This window comes from Triturus cristatus, chromosome 1_1, assembly GCF_964204655.1.
Source record: "Triturus cristatus chromosome 1_1, aTriCri1.1, whole genome shotgun sequence".
NCBI classification, from domain to species: domain Eukaryota; kingdom Metazoa; phylum Chordata; class Amphibia; order Caudata; family Salamandridae; genus Triturus; species Triturus cristatus.
In genome coordinates, this window is record NC_140579.1 from 118,318,642 (window position 1) to 118,335,238 (window position 16,597).

General features: G+C 48.4%; 1 protein-coding gene across 1 annotated transcript in view; it reads right to left on the reverse strand.

Moving 5' to 3' along the window:
* The window catches only part of LOC146869717 (uncharacterized), a 73,987-nt gene that overhangs the window by 27,652 nt on the left and 29,738 nt on the right, over nt 1-16,597 (reverse strand). The window contains exons 9-16 of the mRNA XM_085640206.1: nt 14,593-14,934; nt 13,726-13,803; nt 10,939-11,007; nt 10,051-10,161; nt 8,785-8,835; nt 7,456-7,515; nt 6,943-7,077; nt 3,735-4,995 (exon numbers count right to left, since the gene is read on the reverse strand). Coding sequence (XP_085496332.1) covers nt 3,735-4,995; nt 6,943-7,077; nt 7,456-7,515; nt 8,785-8,835; nt 10,051-10,161; nt 10,939-11,007; nt 13,726-13,803; nt 14,593-14,934 — 2,107 coding nt within the window. The remainder of the gene's footprint in view (nt 1-3,734; nt 4,996-6,942; nt 7,078-7,455; nt 7,516-8,784; nt 8,836-10,050; nt 10,162-10,938; nt 11,008-13,725; nt 13,804-14,592; nt 14,935-16,597) is intronic.

Sequence of the window (16,597 nt, forward strand, 5' to 3'; positions counted from 1 at the left end):
ACTATGTGAAGACTGCAGGAGCCAGGGTTGTAACAGACACCCTTCGCAGGTAAACTATAATTTTGAGCATTTGGTCTTTTATATAACTTTGCAGTCTTCATTGTTTTGAGCAATGTGGGATTGGCAACCCAGGATCTGTTGTAGCACCTCATGAGCAGAGCAGACTCATTGTCACCAAATGCCCCTGTCTGTTCCGTGATTGTACAAAGGCAAAACTCCTAGGGGCAAATTTATGAGATTCTCAAGCAGCTCCGCACAACAAGTCTCCTTGCTGCGCCGTGCTGCTCCAGAGGCGGGAAAGCACCACATTTAAAGGATTTGGTGCATTCCAGTCCTTTCCCCTTGCATTGGTACCTTTTCAGCATCTGAGCGCTAACAAAGCTATCCTTGCACCATGGTACAAAGTTTCCTGTGTTGTAGACAGGATTGTTTATTTGCAGGAAGGGGCATCCATAGAGGTGTTTTCCTCTTTCTATGTGCAGCACACATAGAAAGAGGAGAAAACGAGGAGAAATAAAGATATTTCTCCTTATTATGACCCACCTGGGCTTATTCCCATATTTACAAGTCCTTGTAAGTCTGGAGGATCATCAAAAACGGCAGGATTTGCTTTGCGACACCCAGCGTAACGCCCATGGAACCCCACCTTTAATTTTTGGGGGGAGTTTTTTATAGCAAAAACTGGACCCTAAGGTATCAGGGCACTTGACATGAGCACCAGTTGCGTTGCAGATGGACACATTAATTTTGTTTGTTAGGCACGGGGAGATTGCATGATTTCTACCGCACCACAGGATGCTGAGCGTCCCTGCCAGAGATCGAACCCGGCTCCCCTGCTCTGAGGTCGACCACGATACCTGTTAGGCTGCATCCTCTCCCTTGCGTAGAGTAAGGCAACGCACTGGTTTGCACTGCATTGCTTTGTTACATCTTTATGAAGCCATTCAAAGCCATGCAATGATGTTTTGCTTGACTTCATAAATCTGACTTGGAGGACTCCATCCTACATGTACCAATATGAGTGGTGCAAACATGACACAAGTCTCTCCTAAATATACCCCCTAAAGTAGAAGCAAATGTTTGAGACAGAGAGGAATGTGGCATGCTTGGCAGCTGCAACCTCTGGCCAGTTGTGTTCAAGGGCCAGGTGCAGACGAATGCAGTATTGTCTATGCTGCCGATTGCTCTGTTTTTCTTGTATGCCACCTGTGTCCCTGTGGCCTAGTTGTATCCATGTACCCATGCTCATGAAGCAGTGTGTGTGTGTGTGTGTGTTGTGATGTGTGTGTCTGTCTCTCTTAGAAAAAAAACCTATACTGTGTGAGTCTAGTCAGAGCTATCCCAGGCAATGAAAGCTTTATGCGAGTAACTCTTTTAAACTACTGGCTGAACAGGGATAGTCAAGAACTAGAGGCTGAAGTGTGTAGAAACTTCCGGGAGGAATGTTCCTAGGCTTTTGCTTAAGTCTAACAAAATAGTTCCAATATATTTGTGAAAACAGTTGGCTCAGGCTGAAAGAGAAGGATGTATCTCTTGTACTGTTAAGGGAGGAAATGGAAAGACATCTAAAGAAACTAGGTGCCTGCTACCTGCAAACCTGTAAATGTATGCAATTTGTTAGTAAGCACATCTAAAGGCTGCTTGAAAGCCAATATTAGCTTTAATTGATAGAGATTTAATTCATTTGAGGCTTCATGTTGATTTTTACTAGTTTTTTTATAAAGGTGTTTTTCAGTTCTTTAATTAATCTAATTACTCAAAAGCCGTAAACATAGCCTTGCACTAAGTACAGTCTTTTGGCTATTACTAAAAATATACATTATTTACACATGAATCTTTTTGCTCACTTAACATTAGCCTATTTTACAATATATGCAGTAATGTTGCCACCTTCCTCAAAAAAATATGGACATGTGTTTACTTTTTGCTACAGTGGAAGGGTCAAGAGCTGGGAGTTGAAAAAGAAAAGCAATTATCCCTCTGTCTGTTTTAAGAATGATTTCAAAATTATTTACATAGCTCTCAAACACTTCGAAGCGATTTCCACACTTGTTTGCTATTTTACGTTTAGATATCAAATGGTAAAAAATAATAAATGTGCAATTTTTTCCAGTTTAATTTACTGTCAGGTCCCTAAATATACAGGCTAGACACCCTGTGCCTTTCCTATGCTGTGTGTGATAGATTTTTAAGTCTCAGCTGGACAGACTATGCGCTCTCTTCAAGACATTTTGTTTATAGTTAGTGGGCTTGGAAGGGGCCCATGACTTACCACTGGCTGTCTTCAAAGCCACTCTAAATCACATGCTTCCTGCTGGTTAGCTCTGTGGTCACCACTTCCCTCTTCTTGCATGTGGCCCTGCCCTGGATCATAGCCCAAGTACTAGTGTTCTAACACTGCTTGTGCTTTTGGGAGCTATTTGTTTCTTTTTCATGAGCCACTCTATAGAGGGCACTTTTTGTAGCTGGCTCTAATGTCTGCTCCCTCCCACCCGGTCATTGTGTTTGCTTGTTCCGACCCGCCCATTTTGTATGTCGGCCCTTCCTCCCGTTGCTGTGTTGATCTCCTCCCAGCATAACTAAGGGTACCTAGCCAACTATTTCTGTGACTCAACTTCAGAGAAGCAATAGTGGCTCACTTGAAGGTTTTCAGTTAAAGTGTGTGTTCAGTGGAGAGATGAATCCCACAGTGCAATTAAATCATTAAATGTTCCTTTCCACAGATTTATGTATAGCAAACTTTCAAATGAAAGTATTTCATTTTGGAAATGTGTTTGTAACATCCTTTTATGGCTCTAAAGAAGATGTTCTTCAGCCCTTGTCTTCCTGGCCTGTCCCTCTTGCTTCTTGTCCCTCCCATCACACTGTCTTTGTTTTCCCTCCCCTTCCACTCCTGTTTCTTCTATCCCTCCCATCCCTTTCCCTGTTTCAGCTACACCTCTCCAACATACAGAAGGAAAAACAGTGTTCTGAAGTGGGAAGCACCGGCTGCTTCATAATAATTTTATACCAGAAATGTTATTTACCCCACATCAATGCTTGTTTAAACTGCATCTACTTATTTTGTATTGCGTGTAATTCTTTTTAAAATGTATTTACTCCCTTGGTTGCAGTGTTTTCTGTCATACCAAGAGATGCAATGGTACTTTTAAAGATGTATGTCACTATTTCCCATTGCACCATCCAGTATTCAAATCAGCATTCCTCCAGTTTGACACACAGGCACCTGAAGTGATTGCGTTGACCACCTGAGCATTTCTATCAGAACAAAGCATCTTTCACAGATTAATTAATTTGCAATTACTTTTCATGTAAGTTGTGTGCATCATGTCTAGGTAAAAATCCAACAGACTAGCAACAAATATGTTGTTCTTTTTAGCCATGTCTCTGATCCTGCCTCCACACTCAGTGATCACGCCCCCATTATATGGCTTTACTTGCTGTCAAAAACCCTGAACAGCGGCCTTCCTTGCCACAATTGATGACTTTATTTAACTTGTGGCTCAGGGAGGCACCTGTATAAAACCCTCCTCTTAGCTCAGTCTCCACCTAATGTTTCTATCAATTTCTGTTTCACCAGTGGCATGAAGAATGATACTAGGTTGCATGTGCAGCCTTCTCCACTAGGTCCTGGTTGACCGGAAACAAGAGAAACCTCTTCCCACCTGGCTCTCACCACCTACCCAAAGGTTAATGTGAAGCTAAGAACATTGGATGAATACAGAATGACATACCACCTAAACTTGTAGCTGTTGTGGCAACTGTTGTTTCTGATGTAGTGGCAGCTGTTGTGAAAACTGTTGTTGCTGCTGTGGAGGCAACTGTTATTGCATTGGTTGTTGCTGTTGTAGTGGCAGCTGTTGTGGCAACTGTTGTTACTGTTGTTGCAGCTGTTGTGGCAGGCGTTGTGACAGCAGTTGTTGCTGCTGTAGCGGCACTTGTAGTGGCACTTGTAGTTGAAGCTGTTGTCATATCTGTAATTGCTGCTGTTGTGGCTATTGCTGTTGCTGCTGTGGTGGCAGCTGTAGTGGCGTCTGTTGTTGCTGCTGTATTGACAGTTGAACTGACACCGGTTGATGATGCTGTTGTCGTGTCTGGTGTTGCTGCTGCGGTACCAGCCATTGTTGCTGCTGTAGTGGTGCCTGTTGGTGCTGTTGTCGTTTCTGTTGTTGCTGCTGTTGTGGCTGCAGTTGTGGTTATTGTTGTTGCTCCTGTGGTGGCTGCTGTTGAGGCAACTGTTTTCGCTGATATAGTGGCAGCTGTTGTGGCACCTGTTATCGGGGCTGTTGTCATATCAGTAGTTGCTGCTGTTGTGGCTATTGTTGTTGCTGCTGTGGTGGCAGCTGTAGTGGTGTTAGTTGTTACGGCTGTTGTTGCTGCTCTAGTGACAGTTGTAGTGGCACCTGTTGGTGATGCTTTTGTCATGGCTGTTGTTGTTGCTGTTTTAACAGCTGTTGTTGCTACTGTAGTGGCACCTGTTGTTGGTGCGGTTGTTGTGTCTGTTGTTGCTGATATTGTGGCTGCAGTGGTGGCTGATGTTGTTGGTGCTGTGGTGGCAGTTGTAGTGTCTACTGTTGTTACTGCTGTTGTGGCTGCAGTGGTGGCTAGTTTTGTTGGTCCTGCAGTGGCAGTTGTTGCAACAATTGTTGTTGCAATCGTGGTGGCATATGTTGTGTCTACAGTTGTTGCTGCTGTAGTGGCTACTGTAGTAGTGGCTGTTGTTACTGCTGTTGTACTAGTCGTTGTTGCTGCTGTAGTGGCAGCTGAATCGTCACCTGTTGTTGCTGTTGTTGTACCTATTGATGCTTTTGTTGTATCTGTTATTGCTGCTGTAGTGGCTGCAGTAGTGGCTATTGTTGTTACTGCTGTAGTGGCTGCAGTGGTGACTGCTGTTGTTGGTGCTGTAGTGGCAGCTGTAGTGTCTCCTGTTGTTGGTGCTGTTCTTGAGTCTGTTGTTGCTGCTGTTGTGGCTGCAGTGCTGGCTACTGTTGTTGGTGTTGTTGTGGCAGCTGTTGTAGCAACTGTTGTTGCTGCTGTAGCGCCAGCTGTAGTGGCAGCTGTTGTTGCTGCTGTAGTGGCAGTTCTTGTGGCAAATGTTGTTGCTGTTCTTGTACCAGCCGTTGTTGCTGCTGTACTGGCAGCTGTAGTGTCACCTGTTGTTTTTAGTGTTGTTGTATCTGTTGTTGCTGCTGTAGTGGCTGCAGTTGTGGCTATTGTTGTTACTGCTGTTGTGGCTGTAGTGGTGTCTGCTGTTGTTGGCGCTGTAGTGGCAGCTGTTGTGGTGACTGTTGTTGCTGCTGTAGTGGCAACTGTAGTGGCGGTTGTTGTTGCTGCTGTTGTACCAGCCATTGTTGATGCTATAGTGGCAGCTGGAGTGTCATCTGTTGTTGGTGCTGTTGTATCTGTTGATACTGCTGTAGTGGCTGCAGTTGTAGCTAGTGTTGTAACTGCTGCAGTGGCTGCAGTGATGGCTACTGTTGTTGGTGCTGTAGTGGCAGCTGTTGTGGCGGATGGTGTTGCTGCTGTAGTGGTGGCTGTTGTTACTGCTGTTGCACTAGCCGTTGTTGCTGCTGTAGTGGCAGCTGTAGTGTCACCTGTTGTTGGTGCTGTTGTTGTATCTCTTGTTGTTGCTGGCGTGGCTGAAGTTGTGGCTGTTGTTTTCATTGCTGTTATTACTGCAGTGGTGGCTACTGTTGTTGGTGCTGTAGTGGCAGCTGTTGTGGTGGCTGTTGTTGCTGCTGACGTGTCAGCTGTAATGGTGGCTGTTGTTGTATCTGTTGATACTGCTGAAGTGGCAGCAGTTGTAGCTATATTTGTAACTGCTTTAGTGTCTGCAGTGGTGGCTGCTGCTGTTGTTGGTGTTGTAGTGGCAGCTGTTGTGGCGGCTGTTATTGTTGCTGTAGTGGCAGATGTAGTGGTGGCTGTTGTAGCTGCTGTTGTACCAGTCGTTGTTGCTGCTGTAGTGGCAGCTGTAGTGTCACCTGTTGTTAGTGATGTTGTTGTATCTGTTGTTGCTGCAGTTGTGGCTATTGTTGTTATTGCTGTTGTGGCTGCAGTGGTGGCTACTGTTGTTGGTGCTGTAGTGGCAGCTGTGGTGGCGGCTGTTGTTGCTGCTGTAGTGGCAGCTGTAGTTGCGGCTGTTGTTACTGCCGTTATAGCAGCCATTGTTGGTGCTGTAGAGGCAGCTATAGTGTCTCCTGTTGTTGGCGCTGTTGTTGTATCTGTTTTTTCTGCTGTTGTGGCTGTAGTTGCAGCTATTGTTGTTATTGCTGTTGTGGTTCCAGTGGTGGCTACTGTTGTTGGTGCTGTAGTGGCAGCTGTTGTGTCATCTTTTGTTGGTGTGGTTGTTGTTGCTGCTGTAGTGGCTGCAGTCGTGGCTATTGTTGTTACTGCTGTTGTGACTGCAGTGGTGTCTGCTGTTGTTGGTGCTGTAGTGGCAGCTGTTGTGGCGACTGTTGTTGCTGTTGTAGGGGTACCTGTAGTGGCAGCTGTTGTTGCTGATGTTGTACCAGCCATTGTTGCTGCTGTAGTGGCAGCTGTAGTGTCACCTGTTGTTGGTGCTGTTGTTGTATCTGTTGTTGCTGCAGTTGTGGCTGCAGTTGAAGCTATTGTTGGAACTGCTGTAGTGACTGCAGTGGTGGCTGCTGTTGTTGGTGAAGTAGTGGCAGCTGTTGTGGCGGCTGTTGTTGCAGCTGTTTTACCAGCTGTTGTTGCTGCTGTAGTGGCAGCTGTAGTGCCATCGGTTGTTGGTGCTGTTGTTGCATCTGTTGATACTGCTGTAGTGGCTGCAGTTGTAGGTATTGTCGTAACTGTTGTAGTGGCTGGAGTGGTGGCTGCTGTTGTTGCTGCTATAGTGGCAGCTGTAGTGGTGGCTGTTGTTGCTGCTTTAGTGGCAGCTGTAGTGTCGGCTGTTGTTGCTGCTGTTGTACCAGCTGTTCTTGCTGCTGTAGTGGCAGCTGTTGTGTCACCTGTTGGTGATGTTGTTGTATCTGTTGTTGCAGCTGTTGTGGCTGTAGTTGTGGCTGTTGTTGTCAATGCTGTTGTGACTGCAGTTGTGGCTTTTGTTGTTGGTGCTGTAGTGGCAGCTGTTGTGGCAGCTGTTGTGGCGGCTGTTGTTGCTGCTGTAGTGGCAGCTGTAGTGGTGACTGTTGTTGCTGCTGTTGTTGTATCTGTTGATACTGGGGTAGTGGCTGCAGTTGTAGCTATTGTTGTTACTGCTGTAGTGTCTGCAGTGGTGGCTGCTGTTGTTGGTGCTGTGGTGGAAGCTGTTTTGGCAGCTGTTGTTGTTGATGTAGTGGCAGCTGTAGAACCAGCTGTTGTTGCTGCTGTTGTACCGGACTTTGTTGCTGCTGTAGTGGCACCTGTAGTGTCACCTGTTGTTGGGGATGTTGTTGTGTTTGTTGTTATTGCTGTTGTGGCTGCAGTGGTGCCTACTGTTGTTGGTGCTGTAGTGGCAGCTGTTGTGGCAGCTGTTGTTGCTGCTGTAGTGGCAGCTGTAGTTGTTACTGCTGTTGTTGCTGTTGTTCCAGCCGTTGTTGCTGCTGTAGTGGCAGCTGTAGTGTCTCCTGTTGTTGGTGCTTTTGTTGTATCTGTTGTTGCTGCTGTTGTGGCTGCAATTGTACCTATTGTTGTAACTGCAGTTGTGGCTGTAGTGGTGGCTGCTGTTGTTGGTGATGGTGTTGTATCTGTTGTTGCTGCTGTTGTGGCTGCACTTGTGGCTGTTGTTATCATTGCTGTTGTGGCTGCAGTGGTGGCTACTGTTGTTGGTGCTGTAGTGGCAGCCATTGTGGCAGCTGTTGTTGCTGCTGTAGTGGCAACTGTAGTGGCAGCTGTTGTTGCTGCTGTTGTTGTATCTGCTGATACTGCTGTAGAGGCTACAGTTGTAGCTATTGTTGTTACTGCTGTAGTGTCTGCAGTGGGGGTTGCTGTTGTTGGTGCTGTAGTGGCAGCTGTTGTGGCGACTGTTGTTGCTGCTGTAGGGGTACCTGTAGTGGCAGCTGTTGTTGCTGATGTTGTACCAGCCATTGTTGCTGCTGTAGTGGCAGCTGTAGTGTCACCTGTTGTTGGTGCTGTTGTTGTATCTGTTGTTGCTGCAGTTGTGGCTGCAGTTGCAGCTATTGTTGGAACTGCTGTAGTGACTGCAGTGGTGGCTGCTGTTGTTGGTGAAGTAGTGGCAGCTGTTGTGGCGGCTGTTGTTGCAGCTGTAGTGGCAGCTGTAGTGCCATCGGTTGTTGGTGCTGTTGTTGTATCTGTTGATACTGCTGTAGTGGCTGCAGTTGTAGGTATTGTCGTAACTGTTGTAGTGGCTGGAGTGGTGGCTGCTGTTGTTGCTGCTATAGTGTCAGCTGTAGTGGTGGCTGTTGTTGCTGCTGTAGTGGCAGCTGTAGAGGCGGCTGTTGTTGCTGCTGTTGTACCAGCTGTTCTTGCTGCTGTAGTGGCAGCTGTTGTGTCACCTGTTGGTGATGTTGTTGTATCTGTTGTTGCAGCTGTTGTGGCTGTAGTTGTGGCTGTTGTTGTCAATGCTGTTGTGGCTTTTGTTGTTGGTGCTGTAGTGGCAGCTGTTGTGGCGGCTGTTGTTGCTGCTGTTGTTGTATCTGTTGATACTGGGGTAGTGGCTGCAGTTGTAGCTATTGTTGTTACTGCTGTAGTGTCTGCAGTGGTGGCTGCTGTTGTTGGTGCTGTGGTGGCAGCTGTTTTGGCAGCTGTTGTTGCTGATGTAGTGGCAGCTGTAGAGCCAGCTGTTGTTGCTGCTGTTGTACCAGACGTTGTTGCTGCTGTAGTGGCAGCTGTAGTGTCACCTGTTGTTGGGGATGTTGTTGTATCTGTTGTTGCTGCTGTTGTGGCTGCAGTTGTGGCTATTGTTGTCATTGCTGTTGTGGCTGCAGTGGTGGCTACTGTTGTTGGTGCTGTAGTGGCAGCTGTTGTGGCGGCTGTCGTTGCTGCTGTAGTGGCAGCAGTAGTGGCGACTGTTGTTGCTGTTGTAGGGGTACCTGTAGTGGCAGCTGTTGTTGCTGATGTTGTACCAGCCATTGTTGCTGCTGTAGTGGCAGCTGTAGTGTCACCTGTTGTTGGTGCTGTTGTTGTATCTGTTGTTGCTGCAGTTGTGGCTGCAGTTGAAGCTATTGTTGGAACTGCTGTAGTGGCTGCAGTGGTGGCTGCTGTTGTTGGTGAAGTAGTGGCAGCTGTTGTGGCGGCTGTTGTTGCAGCTGTTTTACCAGCTGTTGTTGCTGCTGTAGTGGCAGCTGTAGTGCCATCGGTTGTTGGTGCTGTTGTTGCATCTGTTGATACTGCTGTAGTGGCTGCAGTTGTAGGTATTGTCGTAACTGTTGTAGTGGCTGGAGTGGTGGCTGCTGTTGTTGCTGCTATAGTGGCAGCTGTAGTGGTGGCTGTTGTTGCTGCTTTAGTGGCAGCTGTAGTGTCGGCTGTTGTTGCTGCTGTTGTACCAGCTGTTCTTGCTGCTGTAGTGGCAGCTGTTGTGTCACCTGTTGGTGATGTTGTTGTATCTGTTGTTGCAGCTGTTGTGGCTGTAGTTGTGGCTGTTGTTGTCAATGCTGTTGTGACTGCAGTTGTGGCTTTTGTTGTTGGTGCTGTAGTGGCAGCTGTTGTGGCAGCTGTTGTGGCGGCTGTTGCTGCTGTAGTGGCAGCTGTAGTGGTGACTGTTGTTGCTGCTGTTGTTGTATCTGTTGATACTGGGGTAGTGGCTGCAGTTGTAGCTATTGTTGTTACTGCTGTAGTGTCTGCAGTGGTGGCTGCTGTTGTTGGTGCTGTGGTGGAAGCTGTTTTGGCAGCTGTTGTTGTTGATGTAGTGGCAGCTGTAGAACCAGCTGTTGTTGCTGCTGTTGTACCGGACTTTGTTGCTGCTGTAGTGGCACCTGTAGTGTCACCTGTTGTTGGGGATGTTGTTGTGTTTGTTGTTATTGCTGTTGTGGCTGCAGTGGTGCCTACTGTTGTTGGTGCTGTAGTGGCAGCTGTTGTGGCAGCTGTTGTTGCTGCTGTAGTGGCAGCTGTAGTTGTTACTGCTGTTGTTGCTGTTGTTCCAGCCGTTGTTGCTGCTGTAGTGGCAGCTGTAGTGTCTCCTGTTGTTGGTGCTTTTGTTGTATCTGTTGTTGCTGCTGTTGTGGCTGCAATTGTACCTATTGTTGTAACTGCAGTTGTGGCTGTAGTGGTGGCTGCTGTTGTTGGTGATGGTGTTGTATCTGTTGTTGCTGCTGTTGTGGCTGCACTTGTGGCTGTTGTTATCATTGCTGTTGTGGCTGCAGTGGTGGCTACTGTTGTTGGTGCTGTAGTGGCAGCCATTGTGGCAGCTGTTGTTGCTGCTGTAGTGGCAACTGTAGTGGCAGCTGTTGTTGCTGCTGTTGTTGTATCTGCTGATACTGCTGTAGAGGCTACAGTTGTAGCTATTGTTGTTACTGCTGTAGTGTCTGCAGTGGGGGTTGCTGTTGTTGGTGCTGTAGTGGCAGCTGTTGTGGCGACTGTTGTTGCTGCTGTAGGGGTACCTGTAGTGGCAGCTGTTGTTGCTGATGTTGTACCAGCCATTGTTGCTGCTGTAGTGGCAGCTGTAGTGTCACCTGTTGTTGGTGCTGTTGTTGTATCTGTTGTTGCTGCAGTTGTGGCTGCAGTTGCAGCTATTGTTGGAACTGCTGTAGTGACTGCAGTGGTGGCTGCTGTTGTTGGTGAAGTAGTGGCAGCTGTTGTGGCGGCTGTTGTTGCAGCTGTAGTGGCAGCTGTAGTGCCATCGGTTGTTGGTGCTGTTGTTGTATCTGTTGATACTGCTGTAGTGGCTGCAGTTGTAGGTATTGTCGTAACTGTTGTAGTGGCTGGAGTGGTGGCTGCTGTTGTTGCTGCTATAGTGTCAGCTGTAGTGGTGGCTGTTGTTGCTGCTGTAGTGGCAGCTGTAGAGGCGGCTGTTGTTGCTGCTGTTGTACCAGCTGTTCTTGCTGCTGTAGTGGCAGCTGTTGTGTCACCTGTTGGTGATGTTGTTGTATCTGTTGTTGCAGCTGTTGTGGCTGTAGTTGTGGCTGTTGTTGTCAATGCTGTTGTGGCTTTTGTTGTTGGTGCTGTAGTGGCAGCTGTTGTGGCGGCTGTTGTTGCTGCTGTTGTTGTATCTGTTGATACTGGGGTAGTGGCTGCAGTTGTAGCTATTGTTGTTACTGCTGTAGTGTCTGCAGTGGTGGCTGCTGTTGTTGGTGCTGTGGTGGCAGCTGTTTTGGCAGCTGTTGTTGCTGATGTAGTGGCAGCTGTAGAGCCAGCTGTTGTTGCTGCTGTTGTACCAGACGTTGTTGCTGCTGTAGTGGCAGCTGTAGTGTCACCTGTTGTTGGGGATGTTGTTGTATCTGTTGTTGCTGCTGTTGTGGCTGCAGTTGTGGCTATTGTTGTCATTGCTGTTGTGGCTGCAGTGGTGGCTACTGTTGTTGGTGCTGTAGTGGCAGCTGTTGTGGCGGCTGTCGTTGCTGCTGTAGTGGCAGCAGTAGTGGCAGCTGTTGTTTCTGCTGTTGTACCAGCTGTTGTTGCTGCTGTAACGGCAGCTGTAGTGGTGTCTCCTGTTGTTGCTGGTGTTGTGGCTGTAGTTGTGGCTATTGTTGTCATTGCTGTTGTGGCTGCAGTGGTGGCTACTGTTGTTGGTGCTGTAGTGGCAGCTGTTGTGGTGGCTGTTGTGGCTGCTGTAGTGGCAGCTGTAGTGGCAGCTGTTGTTGCTGATGTTGTTGTATCTGCTGATACTGCTGCAGAGGCTACAGTTGTAGCTATTGTTGTTACTTCTGTAGTTTCTGCAGTGGTGACTGCTGTTGTTGATGCTGTCGTGGTGGCTGTTGTTGGTGCTGTAGTGGCAGCTGTTGTGGCTGCTGTAGTGGCAGCTGTAGTGGCAGCTGTTGTTGCTGCTGTTGTTGTATCTGTTGATACTGCTGTAGTGGCTGCAGTTGTAGCTATTGTTGTTACTGCTGTAGTGTCTACAGTGGTGGCTGCTGTTGTTCCTGATGTAGTGGCAGCTGTAGAGCCAGCTGTTGTTGCTGCTGTTGTACCAGACGTTGTTGCTGCTGTAGTGGCAGCTGTAGTGTCACCTGTTGTTGGGGATGTTGTTGTATCTGTTGTTGCTGCTGTTGTGGCTGCAGTTGTGGCTATTGTTGTCATTGCTGTTGTGGCTGCAGTGGTGGCTACTGTTGTTGGTGCTGTAGTGGCAGCTGTTGTGGTTGCTGTCGTTGCTGCTGTAGTGGCAGCTGTAGTGGCAGCTGTTGTTTCTGCTGTTGTACCAGCTGTTGTTGCTGCTGTAATGGCAGCTGTAGTGGTGTCTCCTGTTGTTGCTGCTGTTGTTGCTGCAGTTGTGGCTATTGTTGTTAATGCTGTTGTGGCTGCAGTGGTGGCTACTGTTGTTGGTGATGTTGTTGTATCTGTTATTGCTGCGGTTGTGGCTGCAGTTGTAGCTATTGTAACTGTTGTAGTGGCTGGAGTCGTGGCTGCTGTTGTTGCTGCTATAGTGTCAGCTGTTGTGGTGGCTATTGTTGCTGCTGTAGTGGCAACTGTAGTGGTGGCTGTTGTTGCTGCTGTTGTACCAGCCGTTGTTGCTGCTGTAGTGGCAGCTGTTGTGTCACCTGTTGTGGCTGCAGTTGTGGCTATTGTTGTTATTGCTGTTGTGGCTGCAGTGGTGGCTACTGTTGTTGGTGATATTGTTGTATCTGTTATTGCTGCTGTTGTGGCTGCAGTTGTAGCTATTGTAACTGTTGTAGTTGCTGGAGTCGTGGCTGCTGTTGTTGCTGCTATAGTGTCAGCTGTTGTGGTGGCTATTGTTGCTACTGTAGTGGCAGCTGTAGTGGTGGCTGTTGTTGCTGCTGTTGTGCCAGCCATTGTTGCTGCTGTAGTGGCAGCAGTTGTGTCACCTGTTGTTGGTGATGTTGTTGTATCTGTTGTTGCAGCTGTTGTGGCTGCAGTTGTGACTGTTGTTGTCATTGCTGTTGTGGCTGCAGTGGTGGCTACTGTTGTTGGTGCTGTAGTGGCAGCTGTTGTTGCTGCTGTAGTGGCAGCTGTAGTGACGGCTGTTGTTGCTGCTGTTGTTGTATCTGTTGATACTGCTGTAGTGGCTGCAGTTGTAGCTATTGTTGTTACTGCTGTAGTGTCTGCAGTGGTGGCTGCTGTTGTTCCTGATGTAGTGGCAGCTGTAGAGACAGCTGTTGTTGCTGCTGTTGTACCAGATGTTGTTGCTGCTGTAGTGGCAGCTGTAGTGTCACCTGTTGTTGGGGATGTTGTTGTATCTGTTGTTGCTGGTGTTGTGGCTGTAGTTGTGGCTATTGTTGTCATTGCTGTTGTGGCTGCAGTGGTGGCTACTGTTGTTGGTGCTGTAGTGGCAGCTGTTGTGGCGGCTGTTGTTGCTGCTGTAGTGGCAGCTGTAGTGGCAGCTGTTGTTGCTGATGTTGTTGTATCTGCTGATACTGCTGCAGAGGCTACAGTTGTAGCTATTGTTGTTATTTCTGTAGTGTCTGCAGTGGTGACTGCTGTTGTTGATGCTGTAGTGGTGGCTGTTGTTGGTGCTGTAGTGGCAGCTGTTGTGGCTGCTGTAGTGGCAGCTGTAGTGGCAGTTGTTGTTGCTGCTGTTGTTGTATCTGTTGATACTGCTGTAGTGGCTGCAGTTGTAGCTATTGTTGTTACTGCTGTAGTGTCTACAGTGGTGGCTGCTGTTGTTCCTGATGTAGTGGCAGCTGTAGAGCCAGCCGTTGTTGCTGCTGTTGTACCAGACGTTGTTGCTGCTGTAGTGGCAGCTGTAGTGTCACCTGTTGTTGGGGATGTTGTTGTATCTGTTGTTGCTGCTGTTGTGGCTGCAGTTGTGGCTATTGTTGTCATTGCTGTTGTGGCTGCAGTGGTGGCTACTGTTGTTGGTGCTGTAGTGGCAGCTGTTGTGGCGGCAGTCGTTGCTGCTGTAGTGGCAGCTGTTGTTTCTGCTGTTGTACCAGCTGTTGTTGCTGCTGTAACGGCAGCTGTAGTGGTGTCTCCTGTTGTTTCTGCTGTTGTTGCTGCAGTTGTGGCTATTGTTGTTAATGCTGTTGTGGCCGCAGTGGTGGCTACTGTTGTTGGTGATGTTGTATCTGTTATTGCTGCGGTTGTGGCTGCAGTTGTAGCTATTGTAACTGTTGTAGGGGCTGGAGTCGTGGCTGCTGTTGTTGCTGCTATAGTGTCAGCTGTTGTGGTGGCTATTGTTGCTGCTGTAGTGGCAGCTGTAGTGGTGGCTGTTGTACCAGCCGTTGTTGCTGCTGTAGTGGCACCTGTTGTGTCACCTGTTGTGGGTGATGTTGTTGTATCTGTTGTTGCAGCTGTTGTGGCTGCAGTTGTGACTGTTGTTGTCATTGCTGTTGTGGCTGCAGTGGGGGCTACTGTTGTTGGTGTTGTAGTGGCAGCTGTTGTTGCTGCTGTAGTGGCAGCTGTAGTGGCGGCTGTTGTTGCGGCTGTTGTTGTATCTGTTGATTCTGCTGTAGTGGCTGCAGATGTAGCTATTGTTGTTACTGCTGTAGTGTCTGCAGTGGTGGCTGCTGTTGTTCCTGATGTAGTGGCAGCTGTAGAGACAGCTGTTGTTGCTGCTGTTGTACCAGAAGTTGTTGCTGCTGTAGTGGCAGCTGTAGTGTCACCTGTTGTTGGGGATGTTGTTGTATCTGTTGTTGCTGCTGTTGTGGCTGCAGTTGTGGCTATTGTTGTCATTGCTGTTGTGGCTGCAGTGGTGGCTACTGTTGTTGGTGCTGTAGTGGCAGCTGTTGTGGCGGCTGTCGTTGCTGCTGTAGTGGCAGCTGTAGTGGCAGCTGTTGTTTCTGCTGTTGTACCAGCTGTTGTTGCTGCTGTAACGGCAGCTGTAGTGGTGTCTCCTGTTGTTTCTGCTGTTGTTGCTGCAGTTGTGGCTATTGTTGTTAATGCTGTTGTGGCCGCAGTGGTGGCTACTGTTGTTGGTGATGTTGTATCTGTTATTGCTGCGGTTGTGGCTGCAGTTGAAGCTATTGTAACTGTTGTAGTGGCTGGAGTCGTGGCTGCTGTTGTTGCTGCTATAGTGTCAGCTGTTATGGTGGCTATTGTTGCTGCTGTAGTGGCAGCTGTAGTGGTGGCTGTTGTTGCTGCTGTTGTACCAGCCGTTGTTGCTGCTGTAGTGGCAGCTGTTGTGTCACCTGTTGTTGGTGATGTTGTTGTATCTGTTGTTGCAGCTGTTGTGGCTGCAGTTGTGACTGTTGTTGTCATTGCTGTTGTGGCTGCAGTGGTGGCTACTGTTGTTGGTGCTGTAGTGGCAGCTGTTGTTGCTGCTGTAGTGGCAGCTGTAGTGGCGGCTGTTGTTGCGGCTGTTGTTGTATCTGTTGATTCTGCTGTAGTGGCTGCAGATGTAGCTATTGTTGTTACTGCTGTAGTGTCTGCAGTGGTGGCTGCTGTTGTTCCTGATGTAGTTGCAGCTGTAGAGCCAGCTGTTGTTGCTGCTGTTGTACCAGACGTTGTTGCTGCTGTAGTGGCAGCTGTAGTGTCACCTGTTGTTGCATCTGTTGTTGCTGGTGTTGTGGCTGCAGTTGTGGCTATTGTTGTCATTGCTGTTGTGGCTGCAGTGGTGGCTACTGTTGTTGGTGCTGTAGTGGCAGCTGTTGTGGCGGCTGTTGTTGCTGATGTTGTATCTGCTGATACTGCTGCAGAGGCTACAGTTGTAGCTATTGTTGTTACTTCTGTAGTGTCTGCAGTGGTGACTGCTGTTGTTGATGCTGTAGTGGTGGCTGTTGTTGGTGCTGTAGTGGCAGCTGTTGTGGCTGCTGTAGTGGCAGCTGTAGTGGCAGCTGTTGTTGCTGCTGTTGTTGTATCTGTTGATACTGCTGTAGTGGCTGCAGTTGTAGCTATTGTTGTTACTGCTGTAGTGTCTGCAGTGGTGGCTGCTGTTGTTCCTGATGTAGTGGCAGCTGTAGAGCCAGCTGTTGTTGCTGCTGTTGTACCAGACGTTGTTGCTGCTGTAGTGGCAGCTGTAGTGTCACCTGTTGTTAGGGATGTTGTTGTATCTATTGTTGCTGCTGTTGTGGCTGCAGTTGTGGCTATTGTTGTCATTGCTGTTGTGGCTGCAGTGGTGGCTACGGTTGTTGGTGCTGTAGTGGCAGCTGTTGTGGCGGCAGTCGTTGCTGCTGTAGTGGCAGCTGTTGTTTCTGCTGTTGTACCAGCTGTTGTTGCTGCTGTAACGGCAGCTGTAGTGGTGTCTCCTGTTGTTTCTGCTGTTGTTGCTGCAGTTGTGGCTATTGTTGTTAATGCTGTTGAGGCCGCAGTGGTGGCTACTGTTGTTGGTGATGTTGTATCTGTTATTGCTGCGGTTGTGGCTGCAGTTGTAGCTATTGTAACTGTTGTAGTGGCTGGAGTCGTGGCTGCTGTTGTTGCTGCTATAGTGTCAGCTGTTGTGGTGGCTATTGTTGCTGCTGTAGTGGCAGCTGTAGTGGTGGCTGTTGTTGCTGCTGTTGTACCAGCCGTTGTTGCTGCTGTAGTGGCAGCTGTTGTGTCACCTGTTGTTGGTGATGTTGTATCTGTTGTTGCAGCTGTTGTGGCTGCAGTTGTGACTGTTGTTGTTATTGCTGTTGTGGCTGCAGTGGTGGCTACTGTTGTTGGTGCTGTAGTGGCA